Below are 17,991 nucleotides of genomic sequence, written 5' to 3' on the forward strand. Positions count from 1 at the left end.
TTTATTGTCGCGACTCTGGTCTTTTTTACCCCACGAGTTATAATCCAGGAAAACTGTAAATACTGCAAAAAGAAACGTCGGGTAGGAACCTTTGATTTCTTCGGGGTGAGTGTTTCACCGGAAGACCGTTTACAGCCGCCACTTCCTTCCCACGTGAACCGCTCCATGTGAGCACGGATTTTACACCAAATAAGTGTTTGTATCCAATGATTGTCGTTAACAATACCATGGATATTAACGAAGATGACGAGCAGTTAGGTGAGACGTCTGAGGAGGATAACAGCGAATTATCTGACGGAGAGGTAACTGGTTATTCTATAGCGTGGTGCTTGGTAGCTAGCTAACATTAGCTAAATTAAATAGTAGTTAGTTAGCAATGTCTCTGCTAACTTTACTTATAGCTAGGTTCTAAAAAGCTTTACTTTGCTGTGTTTCTTTTTCCATTAGCTTCAAGATGCATTTGCAAAGGGGTTGTTAAAGCCTGGATTGAACTTTACAACACAAGAACCGAAGAAGATTGTCAACAATGTGGTGAGTGTTGACATGCGCAAGCCACCATTGTTTCCAATGACTGTATAGTGTGTATATATATAGGACGTCAATCTTTCAGCCTGGGGCCTGTTGCACAAAAGTAGAATTAAGACATCCGGGATAAATGACTCAGCTGAGCTCAATGAAGCCAAAACATGTGCGTCCAGGCTTAATTGGTTGCACAAAGACCAAGCCAGGATGAGCAGACACGGATTCATTAAGCCAGGTGAAACCAATCCTGGATAGGTGCGCGCTCACGGCTCACTCAAATAGACCCCGCCACAGATCACAGATTAACTGATTTACCATGGCAACTAGAGCCGCGTACTTTTCCCCGTCGGAAGCACAAATCCTCATGGAGGCATACGAGGAGGTAAAAGATATAATTAAGAAGAAAGGCAACACCGCCACAGTGATAAAGCAAAGAGAAAAAGCGTGGCAAAGTATTGCAGACCGCCTGAATGCGTAAGTAGTGCACAATTACACACTCACCGCTCCGCTGAAACATCACAATTACAATTCAAATATTTAATTCACATCTCCAAAAATGCAGTTGTACTGTAATTATGAAACGGTTAAATTTTTAATTGAAATGCACTGCAGATATGAGTGAAATTGTGTAAAGTAACTCCATCACACTGTATAAAGCTATGATAAATTTTTTGATATTTTTACTGAAAACAAGACAAAAATACCAAGTAATTTTTGCAGTGTGACTCCATTAAATGTGTGTGTGTGTGTGTGTGTGTAGATTAAACATGAACGGGCCAAAACGGACATGGCAGCAGGTCAAAATCAAATACAAGAACATTCTGCAGAATGGTATGGTCCCTGACTAATATTTAACAAAGCACAAGCATATATTGTACCCAGAAGGTGCCTGCTCACACATTGTCTGTACTGTTTTAGCAGTGAAAAAGAATACCCACAGACAAGGCACGGGTGGTGGGTCACCAAAGGCTGACCTTACCCCAGCAGAGGACATGGCCTTGGAGCTAAATAAAGGCAGGCCCGTCTTAGAGTGGATCCCTGGGGGGAAAGAGACGAGCATAGGTTCCTCCCAAGATGCCACCCGCTTCATTCAAGGTATGTCCTTCCATCTCTACATGGGATACAAAAAAAAGATGGAAAATCTTGCACTGGAGTTTGAAATAAAAAAAAGTCAATTAGGAAACTGGACCTTGAAATAAAAAAACTTGAGAGGGAGGTGAGATATGCCTTCAATGTACACTGTATGCTAACTGTAACACAAATGTATTAATCATTATTTTTCTTTCCTCCCCAGCTCCAAGAAGATGACACAGCTCAAAATAAAAATTAGGTATATTCTCGTAAAGTCAAGTGAGCCATGACATATGAGCTCTTATTGTGAGCACACAGGACGGTGGCATCTTTCTAAGGTTTTTTTATTTTCCCAGCAATCAGTACAACCAAGTCATCGTTATAAGGCATCGCCCTCTTTTGCCCACCCCCCAGCACCAGGTGTGGCCACTAGCCTATATGAAGGCCCAAAATTGTGTGTTCCTTTCTGCTCTGACAATGGCATGCCCATTCGTGCGAGATGTGGTGGATGAAGAAGCACTTGTGCTGAGGAGAGCCTTCAGGCGAGAAAGGGTCTTCAGGGACCGGTTGGACCCACTGGCCTTCCCTGATGACCATCTATATGAAAGATACAGGTTTTCTGCAGATGGCATCAGGTATCTATGCAGACTACTGGGTCCCAGGATTAAGCACCGCACTGCACGGAGCCATGCACTGAGTGTGGAGCAAATGGTTTGTGTGGCCTTGCGCTTTTTTGCTAGTGGAGCCTTCCTGTACTCAGTGGGGGATGCAGATCAGCTGAACAAGGCCACAATTTGCCGCACAATAAGGAGTGTGTGTCTGGCTATCAAAGCATTAGCAGATGTCTTCATCTCCTTCCCTGGCCACAGAAGACTCTGTGACATCAAAGAGGAGTTCTATAGGATTGCAGGTAAGAGGATCTACAAATTACAGGACAACTGTTAACACATAGTAGGATACTCATTACTTTGTGTGACAGGTTTCCCCAATGTCATTGGTGCAGTGGACTGCACACACATAAGGATAAAAGCCCCCTCAGGTGCCCATGAGGCCGATTTTGTGAATAGGAAATCCTTTCACAGCATTAATGTTCAGGTGAACATAACTTTTTGATATTGTCCATTGACGAACACTCTGCATTGCCAGTGATGTGCATTGATTGGTGTAATATTCCTCATCTTATGATTTCAGATGGTCTGCAATGCTGACTGTGTGATCAGCAATGTTGTGGCAAAATGGCCTGGCTCAGTCCATGACTCCAGAATCTTTCGGGCCTCTGAAATCTATCAGTGCCTATCACGAAGGTAAGCCACACAACCCCCTATTTATAACCATCATGGCTGTGTCAAGAATATCACTGTGTTTATGAGGTAGTAATGATGAGATTTTGTGTTGACAGGTGAATTCTCTGGTGTGTTGCTGGGAGACAGGGGGTATGGCTGCCAGCCTTTTCTCCTGACACCTTTCACAGACCCCCAGGAAGCACAGCAGGCCTACAACCATGCCCATGCCAGGACCAGGGCCAGAGTTGAAATGACCTTTGGCCTCCTGAAGGCACGCTTTCACTGCCTTCACAAATTAAGGGTCAGCCCTGTTAGGGCATGTGATATTACTGTGGCTTGTGCTGTCCTCCACAATGTGGCCTGCCTGAGGAAGGAGAGGGCCCCCAGAGTGCCACCAGCCATGGACTGGGACAATCCGGCAATCTTCCCTGATGACGACAGTGGTCGGCTGCTGAGGGACCAATATGTGTTGAATTATTTTAGTTAGTATGTGTGCTTTCAATTTTGGTTAAATATGTCCTGCGGTGGCAGAGGAATTTGGGTTTTTTTGGGTTAGTTTTTTTACGAATTTGGCCTCTTATGATGTTTGTGCGGTATACTGTGTGTAATACAAGGCTGCAGGGAGGCTACTGCATCCATTCATTTGTCTGTTCAGTTGATGTGTATGGATTTGTCCTGCATTTATTTTAGTGTGCAGACATGCAGGGTGTGTTATATACAGACCTTTGAATGTGTATGTATCATTTTGTATAATATGCTTGGATTCTGTGCTTTCCATCTTGTAGAGTCACTGTGACTTCAGTTTCGAAAGGAGCTGATGGTTTACCTGCTTTGTTTTGTCCTTATTCAATAAAGGAACATAATGTTACACATTGTGTTTTTATATTCATATGGAATGTGTATTTGTTTATATGACAGAGTACTAGGGCCACACTGAAGAAAAAGGATAAAGTCATAAATTTATGAGGCTGGTTCTTTCTGCAGAACAGCTACATATTGTTTTTACAGTTTTGATACTTATGACAATGTGATACTTAATATTCTGGCACATCAGCATGTCTTTGTTTATGAAACCATACTGAAGTACAATTTCACGAAATGCCCCACATCTGTCATTTTAACAACTGTCCTCCTTTAAAACAACTGGTTACAATATTATGACTTGTGTTTTTTCCCCTCTGTGGCCCTAATATTCTATCATTTTATATATAGCCTTATAGTCTATGGGAAACTGTAAATTATCTAATGATAGCAACATCATCTAAAAATCATTTTTTTATCCAAAATCATTGAAATTAATGATCACAAACGTTTAAATAATGACAGTGGGTCTAGTTATATGTGATAACAATGTATAGTGAGCAGTGAAATAACTATTGGTTTCCATTTGTGGTGACTGCTGACTGACATTAGGGATGAGATTAAATAGATCCTGGAATTTAGCCTGGTCTGGAGCAGGCTAGCTCCACAGAATAAATCTCCATGGTAATTTATACCATAACATATCCTCCTGCCCCCTATCCATCTTTAGTGCAACCGGATTACGGATCAATTGAGCCAGGATCACCAAGATATCCTGGCTTAATCCCCTATCCTAGTTTTGTGCAACAGGCCCCTGGTTAAATTGTTTAGGAACATTTTTATTTATTTTTTATCTCTAAATGGTTAAACTAGTGAGAAATATGATTATTGGAAAGTCTGAGTTTGCTTCATTTACTATCATCCTAAATGAAGATATTTAATTATTTACTATCTAATTAATATAACGATACTCCATGATGTGGACAGTATGTGTTACTACATTACACACGCTGATGGTTTGACAACTTCGAATTGGGGGGAATTACACATCCCTTTAGTTTATTTTTACCTTCGATTGGTGATGTTAGTATAAAAGTTTATAGTCAACATGACACACGATCAATTGCTTAAAACAGATCAATGTATGCACTCACTAACTGTAAGTCGCTCTGGATAAGAGCGTCTGCTAAATTACTAAAATGTGAAATGTAAATAATCAATGTCTTTGGTTTTGTATTGTTGATTTTTGTCATACGGGTTGGAGGATTTAGAATGCAGCTATCATTTTCTTTATGAAATGGCACTAATAATTCGGGGTGGTCTCTATAGAAGTCGCTGGCCACACACCAATACACGGATTTGACAGTCAACTGTATCACTTTAATAGAAGCCAACCATTGTCAATGTTGATATCCTATGGAGAGTTGTGATAGTTGAAGTTAACTAACAGAAAAGTGGTTTGTTCCCTTTTCTGTGATGGTAGCCTTCCGTAATCAACATCCGCCATTCCAAAATATAGATGGAAGCGTTCTACAAATTCTCATCTGATCAACCATATATAGATTATTACAAGTTTCTGTGTGCCTTTTGTATAATGTACGTTTAAAAAGCACGTTCAACCCAAACGTTTCGCCCTTGTTATATTTTACGATATACCGGTATTGATGCACAGACCGGTTTGGGTTTTTACATTACCTTCTATAACGGAATTTGAATTTTTGGTTTGTTAAATGTGATATGCAGTGTGTAACATCTATCTTTTTTATAGTTTACTCCGCTCTCTCTCATGCTGCTTTCCACACAAACCTAGCCCTGCCCCTTGTCACTCAAGGAGCATTTGTTGTTCCTAGACCAGGAGACCCTTGCCTTCCATCTGCGTGGTCAATGCAGCACATGCAACAATGTTGATGACAACGATGCTGTTTTCACTTTGCTTCTTAATATAAATCCACTAGGGTTCAATAATTACACTATTAGTTTGTGTTTCCTATATCTGCAAATGGCTAGTTTCTTTTCTTAGTAAGTTGGGCCTAAATCATGTTAACTAGCTAATAAATGTACAGAGTAAGAGCAAACGGAACTAACTATACAGCCTGATAATACCAGTGATGGTGTAGACCTAAATCAGCATGTTGTTTGTGCAACAGTATCTTCTAAATCAAAGCGGAATACGCAAAGCATGAATGTTAGCTACATGAAGTAGCTAAGAGAACATTCAATGTAGTCAAAATATTATAGGGTCCCCTAAGAAACACTTAACACTCCACAATAACTCCTCCGGGCATTTTCGTTCATTGTCATGTTAAACAACTAACTATAGAATTAGAATAATAATTATATTTCCATGATTCCAACAGTTCACCCAAGTGTTCTTCTCTAAATTGCAAGTCAAATCGCAATTGCAACATTTGGTTAAAAATAAGGCCTAGATTGTTTGCCCGTATCGTGCAGCAATGGCAATGTGGAGGTGACCTGAAATGTGTGCTGGAAAGTTTTTTCGTAAGTAAAAAAGGGCCCAGATTAACAAAACACTTCTTATGCAAAAACTTAAGAAGCGTCTTAAGAAGAAAATAAAAAGTTCGTTCGTAAGTGCAATTCTTCAACAATATCTTAAGATTTAATGATTTAATAACTTCTTCTCAAATATCTAATTACAAATCTTGTTAAGATGTTTGTTGCTAGGAAACCGTTTTAGCTAGCTGTCTAGCTAGCAATGGCAATCATGTAAGCCTATTTCTTACTGAGATTACTGTTCTAAAACATGTTATTGGGTTTAAAATAATCAATATTGAAACTTTCAGATGAAGTTTGAGTGAATTAAACATGTTCAATTGCTTTCATGAGATTTTTCTCTCACTGCCCTCAGTTTAATACAAGGGTTTAGCTATCTTGGAATGAAGAACATTTCCAAGAACTTTATTTTCAAAAATCTAATTTCTTCTTAACTTTTTGCTTAAGGAGAAACATAAGAAATAGCGCAAGAACATTTCCAATAAACTTTTTGAGGAATAGCAACTTTGCTTAACTTTCTTCTTGAGTCTATAGTTAAGGGAACCATTGCAGTTAACCTTCTTAAGAATACAATTATTTTGTGAATCTGGGCCCAGCACCTTGTGTTCTATCGCTTGAGCTCCTGTACCTCTTATAGAACCTGCACCCAAAATGAGTACTGTCACCTATTTCAGTCCAAGTCAAGCACTGCTTCTTACCAAATTCCGATGCGCACTTTGAAGATGTTAGAATAACTGCCACATTTACTTTTCCTCAGCCAACAAGATGAGTAATGAACAGCAAAATCACTAGCCTATGTCAATCTAATATCCCCCATAGTAGAAAAGTTTACGTATTCTATTGGTCAGCTTGTCGTTCTGTGCGAGAAAAAATAGGCTATTCCAAACAAACTCTGGTACAGTTATGGAACGATAGATCCCATGTAGGCCTAGGCTATATTATACTTTTTTTTAAACCGATGAGGCTGATGCAACAGATCAGAACATTTACCTTAAAATGTTGATAAACTATTATTTCTTCACATTATAAGCGCAGCAATGCGCACAAGGCAGTAGGTTATGTGCGAATGTTCGTTCCATAATGCAATAAGCAGGAGAACATCTTTGTCAAAAGCACACCGCACATGCAAGCGGTTTCATGTGACAGAGATTAAAAATATATATATCAGTTTATAATTTTTTTTTAAAGCAGGGAGCTCTAAAGATGCAACAACTAGCTTGGATTACTAATATTGAGAAACAAAAATCATAGTTATTTTGAATCGTGGCCATCAACTGTTTTTACACGCGATTACGTTTAGAATTGTTACGCAATGATTGGGCTTATAAAAGCATGTTTCACTCCAGTAGCAACGAATGAGCTGTTTGAGAAGCTGTAGCTGCAGCACTTGCGCTGTTGGACAGATTTTCCACTCATAGGCTCTGTATCTGTATGCTGTGCGCGTGTGATGAACAAACAAAACAACTAACACAAATACACACGCGCCAATTTAATTCCACTAAATTATGCAAATTAACCTATAGACCAATAAGCATGACCGGTCAAATGTATTAAAATCAACTGTAAGGTGTAATGGTTCACCAAACCCACGGTTTGGTACATATCGCGGTTTTGGGTTCACGTTTCAGTACAGCGGAAAATTAAATGCCGTTCAGCATTCACAATGTTCCTTGCATTGTCTGTTGTGACCGGATTGTTATGTTGGGCCTCTCCGGGAAGGAGAAAGGCAGTGTATGTTTCATGATTTAACTACTCATGGTGTGGTTGTGATAACATACAGAAACTCAAGTCCTTTTCTTCACCCAACCTAGAATACCTCACATTTACGTCATTTAGCAGACGCTCTTATCCAGAGCGACTTACAAATTGGTGCATTCACCTTATAGCCATTGGGATAATTTAATTTTTTGGGGGGGTGGGGTAAGGGGGGGTAGAAGGATTACTTTATCCTATCCCAGGTATTCCTTAAAGAGGTGGGGTTTCAAATGCCGACCGTATTACCTCCCAAGAGATTTCTCTTCATTGTAGTCACAGCCGTGTAAATTCCCCCTCAAGCCGATACCACGACGGCCCTCAAGGAACTACACTGGACTTTGTTCAAACTGGAAACCACATCCTGAGGCTGCCTTTTTTCTAGCTGGTAATTTGAACAAAGCAAATTTGAGGAAACCGCTACCGAAGTTCTATCAACACATTGCCTGTAGTACTCTCACTTAAAAATCTCTCAACCATTGTTACTCTCCCTTCCGGGTTGGCTACAAGGCCCTCCCCCGCCCTCCCTTTGGCAAATCTGATCATGACTCCATTCTGCTCCTCCCTTCCTATAGGCAGATACTCAAACAGGAAGTACCCGCACTAAAGTCTATTCAATGCTGATCTGACCAATTGCAATCCATAATTCAAGATTGTTTTGATCATGCGGACTGGGATATGTTCTGGGTTGCCTCCTGAGAATAACATTGACGTATACACGGACACGGTGACTGAGTTCATCAGGAAGTGTATAGGGGATTATGTTCGCACTGTGACTATTAAAACCTACCCAAACCAAGAACCGTGGATAGATGGCAGCATTCGCCATTGTAATCTACTGGGAAGCCAACATTTTCCCAAACTGGAGATTTAAACATTGGAGCGTCTTTCAGTTCTTGTGTATCGATCCCACCACTCGCCATAATAAAGAACTAGTTCCTGGCTGTGTCTCACAAATGGACAGTTTGAAATTAGACAATTTAAGATTTTAATTTTGATTACAGCGTGTGCATGGGCTCCAGTTGTTTTAACAGAATAGCCAGACATTCTTTTCCCAGCTCAGATTTACTCCAGGCAGCGTAGGCATAGCCTATATAGGCCTAGTTTACAGTGCGTACCGAGGTCCCCGTACCGAACGGTTCGGTACCACTACGTGTACCGTTACACCCCTAATCGACTGGTGTTTCTGTCAATGAATAGGCTAAAAAGCATTATTTTGCAATGGGATTTTTTTCTTCTTCTCCCTGACAATTGGCCGGCGGCAGTTATTATTTAGCGCTTATTATTAAAAAAATGAATTACCGGCTAACGGAAACCCTGGAGTGATTGACAAAAAAGTGTTACACTTACCGCTTTGGCGACCCACTTCAATCAAAATGCAACACTTCAAAATGTAGCTGGCTGTCTTCTGCAAGTTGTCCTCTACCAGTGATATAGAAATTATTCCCAGATTCCATGTGGTTTTTGAGCTGTGCTAGTTTTAACAGGACGTGCAACCTGATCCCCCCCCGCTCAATTAATTTCAACGTGATATCGGTATGAGTAATTGAGAAGTGTATCCCTTTCTGTTTTGGCGACCCCATATCAAAATCCAACACTTCAAAATGTAGCCGACTGTCCTTGGCAGGTTGTCCTCTAACCAGTGAGGTCAAAAATATCTCCAGTTTCCATGTAGTCTTTTAGTTGCGTTTGTTCAACAGCGCCTACAACCTCATCCCCCCAATCGATATCAGTGATTTATTGCCACTTGTCAAAACAACAGGGTTTTTGGTGCATGTGCAGTTTAAGGTGCTCGTTTAAAAAAAGAGAAGTAACATGATTATTACTGTTGTATATGTAGGCGGCACATTTTATGTTTTCAATTTCACAAACTGTTTTTGCATATTGGTTATTGATTTGGACACATTTTAACATGGGCTATTTATCAAAATGTCTTGTCAATGGGAAGCAGCAACAGCATTTTCAATTTAAGATTTAGGAATATAAATTTAAACTTTCAACATTCATTTCCAATGGTATTGTACTTAATCTGGTAAACACTGCTGAATGAGTCCAAAAAACGTGCAGCGATTGATTTATTTTGATGATATACCAGAAGTCACCAAATCGGGTTTGCCCTGCCTAGTATGTGTCGCGCTCTCTCTCTATAATTCATGTTTTATTAAACTGTTGTGAATCACAAGTGGCTTTTCTAATGCTTATTTTCTTCATGGTTGTGTACAGGAGGGTTTGAAACAGTGCCTTGCCGACTTCCGTAAGAACACATTACCCTGGGTAGAGAGGCTGGACATGGTCAATCTCCCAGCTGATGACATCGTTGCCAAGTCTGAGGGCAGACTTGACAACAAGGCTAGCGGAGACCTCAACCCGGATGACGACTTCCAGAGAGAGATGTTCTTGTGAGTGTATTTCCATGTTACATGGGTGTTGAATCCTAAGTGTCCATTCATATCATAGTGAAGAGTGACTTTTGGTGTAATATTATGCTGTCCAAGCTATGGCAATTGTAACACATCCTCTCTTACATTGATGTCGTCCAGCTACCGCCAAGCCCAAGCAGCTGTTCTGGAGGCGATGCCCCGGCTACAGAAGCTTAAGATAGCCACCAAGAGACCTGAGGACTACTTTGCAGAGATGGCCAAGTCAGACCAGCAAATGCAGAAGGTAGGATGCCCTGACCTGGCCTTAGTCCCAGAGATAGCTTGCCATATGTATGACTTAATTGCATCAGGTATGGATTGATCACTGACACCAAAACAGTTTTTAAAAAGAGATGTTCTACTTTTCCATAAGCGGTAATTGGCAGCTTTTATTTTTAAATGCATAAAAGCGAATAAAACATTATTTGACAAAGCATCCTGACAAAATAAATATCCTCTTTAAATCACATTGGCTATGCATGGAGGTTGGTTCAGGTTGTCTTGTTATCGCATAATCTCTAATCTGCAGTCTGTCTTGCGCTCTCGCTTGCCAACTAGCAACATTGTATCATGGTACTGGCCTGCAAAGTTTCCTGCACCAGTGAGACTGTGACTGACACAACTGAATGCATACAGGGGAGAAGTGCCATACAAGTCCACCAAGAAGGAGTATTTAGATGAAGTAATTTAGCGTTCCTCCTCTTCCACTAATCTAATGCCTGGTGGAGTATTTGGCTAATGAAAAATAAGAAATGCAAATCAAGCTAACTAGCTACTTTACCAAGGATAAAGGCACAGACGACTGGGAAAAATAAATGTGATGCTGAATCAGCAGATATTGACAAGTCAGATGGACAGAGGGAGACGTGCAAGGAGCCAACGTACCCTTGGTATGCTGTCATTCTTTAAATTATTATTGCAATCACTTCCATAGTGGTGTGGTGGCAATAAATGGCCAATAGGCACTCCTAATAAAACATGACCCTACACGTGGTGGCATTGAAATGGATTTCTATTTGATATGGCCGGTAAATCTCACATTTGTCCATCAAATTCTGGCATTTGACTGGCACTGAAACACTGGTGTGGTCATGAATAATGCGATCCTTTGTCTTTTCCTATAGATCAGGAAGAAACTCATCATGAAGCAGACAATGATGGAGAAGTCCGAAAAGGCTAAGAAACTAAGAGAACAGAGGAAGTACGGCAAGAAGGTAGTCTCCTCCCGTCTCTTTTTCCTTACAGGGCAGCAGTGGTCTCACTGGCATATCTTTTTATGTCGTCTTGGTGCATGTGGTCATATGAAATCTGTCTTGTAGGTGCAAGTGGAGGTTATTCAGAAGAGACAGAAGGAGAAAAAGGCCATGATGTCTGCCGTGAAGAAGTATCAAAAAGGTGGGTCCTCAGTTCTACGTGTTGTGGTTACGACCCAACTTGTTCACACGTTTAGTTGGTAAGTTGCTCTGGGTGACAACATCTGCCAGATCTGATTCATGATTAACACCCTCCTCTCTCGTAGGCATGACTGACAAACTGGACTTCCTGGAAGGAGATCAGAAAACAGCTAAAGGAGGAGCTCCAGCTAAAGGAGGAGCAGGGAAAGGAGCAGGAGGCCAAACACCTGATAAAAAGGCCATGAACAAAAAGGGGTAAGACACCACACACAGATGTGAATGTTGTGCACAATGCTTATTTTCCACTACCTACCTATACTCATAGTATTCAGTGCTTTTATAACAAATGTGTGTCTACTGTACCTCGACTCCAACTGAAACCTCTGAATTGACAGCCCCAATGCTAAGAGGAAGTATAAGGACCAGAGGTTTGGCTTTGGCGGAAAGAAGAGTGGAACCAAGTGGAACACGAAGGACAGTCACAACGATGTGTCAGGGTTCCGCGCTAAGGTGGCTCATGGGAAAGGAGGAAAGGGAGGGAAAGGAGGTAAAGCGGGACCTGGAGGAAAAGGAGGAAGGGGCCCCGCCAAAGGAGGGACTGTAAGTGACTGACAGACATCCATGATCACATTTTGAATTAAAAGAAAAATAATTGATTGTTAGTGTTTTTGGTACATTCATTTTCTTTCAATGATATTATTTGAAAAATCGTAGTTCTTTCGCCATTTTGCTCCTTTTCTAAAATGTTTTATGATTCTTCAGAAACGACCGGGCAAGAATGCACGCAAGAAGATGAAGGGTCGCTCCTAAAGAGTTGAGTGCTGAAGGTCCTGCAGTCTGATTGGTCCGTTGGTCTATGACATCAGGCCAGGTTTGCACCTCGTCATCAGTCTTGGGTTACCCACATTGCATCCCAACTTCTGGAAGCGCATATATTAAAGAGAAGTGCACTCTTTCTATACTTAATCACACACCACCCTTCATGGAGCCCTTGGGCCAGTGGACTGATATGAAGGACTTTGTGTCACTATGACCCAAGATGTCCACTTGCATCCTGCCCTCAGAATGATTTTTCCTAGAATATCGCGGAGGAGGCTAGATGTGGACAACCTGACTGAGCAGTACTGTACTATACACGCCAAATTCAATAACTGCCCTGCTACACTCCCTCTGCAGAGGAGGGGTGGTTTAAAACCCCAAACACGAATTTGGACATCAAAAGACAATTACATTTTGTTTTTATTTTATTACTGTCAGTAAAATAAATCTGTTTCTTTTAAAAATAAATCTTTATATGTTAACATTTGTGAAACTATTTGCTGACAGTGATCAATGATCAAGCCACTTCAATAAATGTATACTGTCATTTAGTTTTTGTTAATACTTATAGATTTTTGCTAAATGCACACTTTGCAAGTCTGCTCATTGACCCTCTGATTCACTACCCCTAGTGACATGACATTTTGTAATATTGAACAGCTGTTATGTTTGGCCTTTTCCATCTATCAATATTATTAATATGTGATGGGCCAATGTGTTACTTTCTATAGATCTGGGTAAATGTTTCTTCTAAAAACAGTTTTGGGGCAAGAAAACCCCTGGTTTAGCCTGAGTGCCAGTCTGTGCTATTATACAAACTCCTTGTCACTCATTGTCATGTCTGGCTTGACAATGACCACAATGGAGATGGCAAGGGCACAAACAGACCTGGGACCAGGCTATACCTGCTCCTGTATCGGTTTCTTTTTGATAAATGATTTGTGCTTCTTCAATATTTCTCTCCTGTGTGAAGTTATGGTGTTTATTGTGACCTTATACAGTAGGTCTGTCTGCAACCAGTTATTGTTTGCTTGGGACAGTAAAGCAATATTCGTAGCCTTGTTTCCATTTAGTATTTCTCAATTTATATCCAGCGAAGAGGCCACTGGTTGGCAGGGTGTTCCATGAAAAAGCTTTCGGCGCCAAATTTGGTGGACCTAAACTGAGTTGAGCAGTCCCCTCTGGTTGAAGGTATTGTCCTTGCAATATGTAACAAACCGAGTACAGCAGAGAGGTGTCGGCAAGGCATAAGAAGCTGTCAATTTAGGAGGTTGTATTTTAATTTTTTTGTCCAGCTCTTTCAGAGTTTGTATATAGCTAAAGCTTTTTAAGTGGCTTAATTTCTGGAATGCTAGTTTATGACCAGGTTGTGACACAGTAGGAGAGATGGGACAAAATCAATTACAGTAGTTGTTCATCATGCAATTCCTCATCGTTCACATTAATACACAAACCTTTATACTGCGGTGGAATGTGCTTAAATCTTTTGTACGGATTTATGCTAAATAGCGTGTACAATTGTTGGCTCCTATTCTCTCTATGGTCTCGACGTGAATTGCGTTCTGATGAACAATATCCACAGGATCCTTTTCTTTTGGTTGCTTAGCCGCTGCCGTCCTGGTTCGTGTAAATTCGGATGCAATCCAGACAAAACACGAAAGACGCTACCTAGTGTGCAACTTTGTAACTAGCCAGCCCACGAAATACAAACTAGCTATCAATCGCAAAAAGTGTTCTTTATTCCTCCCGTTGTCTAGCAACAGTAAACAGAACCTCAGAATGTAGAGGTATTTAGTGGCCACACGAGGGCGCACAGCACAAATTTTTTTCAGTCAGCCATGGATGGAATGGAATTGGCTTTATTTCTGTTCAGAGCTACAGGGGCTGTAGTCTACTGTGCTCTTGCCCTATTAGTGGAGAGTGCACATTCTGTCTTGTAGGCCACCATTAAATCAATTTACTTCAACGTTGGCAATTGAAAAACATCAAAGAAAATATTGTAAAATGCAAGCCAAGTTTGCTTGTTTGATATCTAGAGATACTATATCAAACGCTAGGGGCTTTAAATCTTTACATGAGCTGCTCCGTTCAGTACGTGTTTTTTTTAATGGTTAGGCCTGGCTGCATGAGTAGAATGTGATGACAAGGTCACAGCTGTATTGACGTGAGGATCCCCGGTCTCCCTCTATATATCCCTGCCAGAGATGGTGTCCGGTTCCAATACATGTCCTTGGTTGTCCTCTGCCGGCCGCGTCTCTAGGGCTATATTTATATCTGATAGGCTATATGAATATTCATAAATTGACCAAGCAATAATCTCAGGCTATCATTTTGTCTGTGAGTTTGTTTTTCAGACTGCTGTTGATTTCATTACGAAGACTGTTGTGTTTGATATTGATTCAGAGTTTTCATAGAGACCCATTTGTCTTGTCTTAGGTTTATGTTGTATGCCTACTAGGTTTTGAGAGTGGCTATCAATCAGACTTTTTCTTGTCTTCATAGCATGAAACCATTTTTTTGCCACAATCTCACCAATCAGTATGTTTTAGATGTCTGTGTCCTAAATGGAACCTTATTTGCTACATTGTGCACTTCTTTTGGACAAAAGTAGTGCACTATATAGTGGAAAAGGGTGCCATTTGGAACACCGTCTTTGTCAGGCAGAGGCAGAAGATACTTGGAGAACTTTAGTGTTCAGCTGCTCTTCCCCATCTTCATCTGTTAACGTCTCCGTGTTGCTGAAGTACTGTATGCAGTCTACTGGGTTAACAGTTATGAATATTTAACAGTAATGGGAGAAAATAGAGAAAGTACAGTCTAGTGACTGACTGCACAATGCTTTGAATCCGAATTGAGGTTTTCAGATTGTGCAGAACTATGCTTGAGTTAGCCTACCATCTGTAGTGTTACGATCAGGGCTTCTCGGTCACACAAAGGCACACACACTTCCTCTTGGAACGCTGGTATATTTGCAAAGCAGTGATGACAATCTCACGTCTGTGAAGCGCCTGCACTTGTCCCGTCACATAAGGCCTTTTATTTCATTTCCCTTCCTCCAGTCTTCCTCATTCCTTCCTCCTGTTCTGAGGCAATCATCATTGTTTCTCCTCTCTCCTCATCTGTGGGTTTCTGAGCAGTGTGTGTCTCTGCTGGTTGGTTCTGTGTCACTGCTTCCCTCATGGAAATAGACAGGTTAATAAAGTCAGAGATCCTCTGCTGTTCTCCCTTCCCATGTCGTAACCTGATTTAAGGGTTATTGTTGTTGTCTGGAAAATAATGAAAGATATAGTAAGTCATTACAGGAAAAATGGACTGGCTTCCCAGGGAGTTGGAGAGTCAGCTTGTGTTAGAGTGCAGCTTTGTTATTGGGAATGTCTAGAGGCAGATTAGTAGGCTCCAGTGTGTGTTTGTGTTTATGCGCGTGTGTGAGTGAGAGAGTTTGTGTCGTGTTTGTGATATTTCTCTGTGTGTGAGGGACTCGGGGTGTGTCATGTCAATCACATCCCTCTGTCCCCTGTCACAATGTCCATCCATGTTAACGTCAAGACCGTCACATCCTCCACCTTTGCATTCTGGGTCAGAGAACAGAGAAAAGGCAATGTTTAGATTGTCAGGTTGGCATTCTGATGTAGTTCCCATCCTCAGGACATAATTGAAGAATTTTAAACTATTTTCCCTTGTTTGAATATGCTTTTTTATTTAGAAAGGCCATGAAAAAGAACATCAGATTATATGGCAATTGTAGACACCATATAATGTCTTTAGAACTAATGTGTGTGCAAAGTAGAGAGCGATGGAGAGTTTGCCCCAGAACATGGCTCAGTATCAAAGCCAATAACAGCTCAATATTCAGGAAGCGTGCCAATGGCGCCGGACACTTTCCGTAGTAGACAGGCCAACTCTGCGCCATGGCAACCAACGGCTTTTGACCTTTCCTAATGAGGCTATGTTCTAATTACAAATTGCCCTCCAACTAGCCTGCTAATTAAACATCATGTAATGTACAGTATAATACAGCCATTTTCTCCTTGATTAATCCAACACAGAACTAATAAGAGCCTGCGTTTATTCCTTCACACTCTCTAATCCACTTAGTTATGACCACTAATGAACTCCGCTGATATTTACTTACTGAGGGGAAAGAACAACACACTGGTGGTGGAATTTTGAATTTAGAACTAATTTAATGAACTTCCTGTGTAGCTTTTCATTTACTGAACATGACCTTTGGAACATGAGTGGTTGTGGATGAGAATCAAAGGGAACAGGAGACATGTCTCATCAAATAGCAGTTTGAAAATGTAAATTGATTTTCTTTTTATGAAATAGGGAGCGTGTTATGCGCCAGACTCATTAGGGATTAATGGAATCGTGGGGATGGAATTTTTGAAAGACTCCAGAAAAGGGATTTGACATTTAAAAAATGCCTTTTGGAATTTATTCAAACCAAATCAAATAGCGATACAAAACATAAATAGCTATATTTTATCACATAAACATGCAGACAAGACTACTTTAGAGATTATGTTAAGGTGGTGACAAATCCCTACTAGCCCTGCCCAGTAGAGAAGAGAGCCCATAGAAGACAGTGTGTTGTGTATATAGACTTTGCTATCTCCAGTGAAGACCTAAGACCGTGAGAAAGTTATTTCTCTGTGGTTTCTACCTGAAGCCCCTTAGCCTAGCTCTGTCTGTGACTGCCAGTCATACACAACACCATTTTGAACAAAGCCCTGCTCTCATGGGCTATTGTCTCCAAGATAATGCTCACACACATCTACACATATACTGCGGTACGACCTCAGTGACGGGACTGGCTGACTGTGTGTGTGGCTCTGCTGAGTGAGATAGTGATTTCCCAGTCTCCCCTCTCCACCTGTGTTTGGTGGAGCAGGGCAGGCACCTCTACCCACACATTCAGTGCCATGCAGTCTAGCAGGTCTAGCCATCTATAAATACAACACTCACACTGGAGCCAGCAGGACAGGTGATAGCAGGGGAACGTTTATCTGGAGACACACGCACACACAACTGATGCTGGTGGTTGTTTATGTGAGGTGCAGCGGAGACACCCCAGTCGTGGGAAAGCTGTCCTCCAGATCAGATCTTACTGTTATGTCACCATTGCTCCTTTCTCAAATCTCCCTGTTGTGTCTCTGTAGTAGACTTTCTCACTGATTGAACGCAGCCGATTAGAGCTGCACAGATTACAATATACAGTACCTTGTTGTAGAATAGATATCTGACCAAAGTTACGTTATAGTCTACCCTTCCCTGCAGACTGTAGTATATTCTTTGGGTCACAAAGGCAAATGTGCTTTCGTAAGTGTTGTATGCTTTCTGGTCTTGTCTTGTCTCAGACAGTTGCATGGTTTCTCCACCGGGGTGCAGTAGTGAGTGATGTGAGCTCACCCATCT

At 41.1% G+C, this 17,991-nt stretch overlaps 1 protein-coding gene across 1 annotated transcript; it reads left to right on the forward strand.

Moving 5' to 3' along the window:
• The first annotated feature begins 110 nt into the window (after positions 1–110).
• Positions 111–13,626, forward strand: LOC121540437 (probable rRNA-processing protein EBP2). The gene is made up of 9 exons (XM_041849308.2): positions 111–302; positions 448–531; positions 10,164–10,339; positions 10,481–10,604; positions 11,485–11,574; positions 11,680–11,755; positions 11,880–12,009; positions 12,150–12,354; positions 12,517–13,626. Exons 1-9 carry the CDS (start codon positions 207–209, stop codon positions 12,562–12,564), a joined length of 1,029 nt encoding a protein of 342 aa, XP_041705242.1. The 5' UTR covers positions 111–206; the 3' UTR covers positions 12,565–13,626.
• The last annotated feature ends 4,365 nt before the right edge of the window (positions 13,627–17,991 follow it).

This window comes from Coregonus clupeaformis, chromosome 26 (genome assembly GCF_020615455.1).
Source record: "Coregonus clupeaformis isolate EN_2021a chromosome 26, ASM2061545v1, whole genome shotgun sequence".
Classification (NCBI taxonomy): Eukaryota; Metazoa; Chordata; class Actinopteri; order Salmoniformes; family Salmonidae; genus Coregonus; species Coregonus clupeaformis.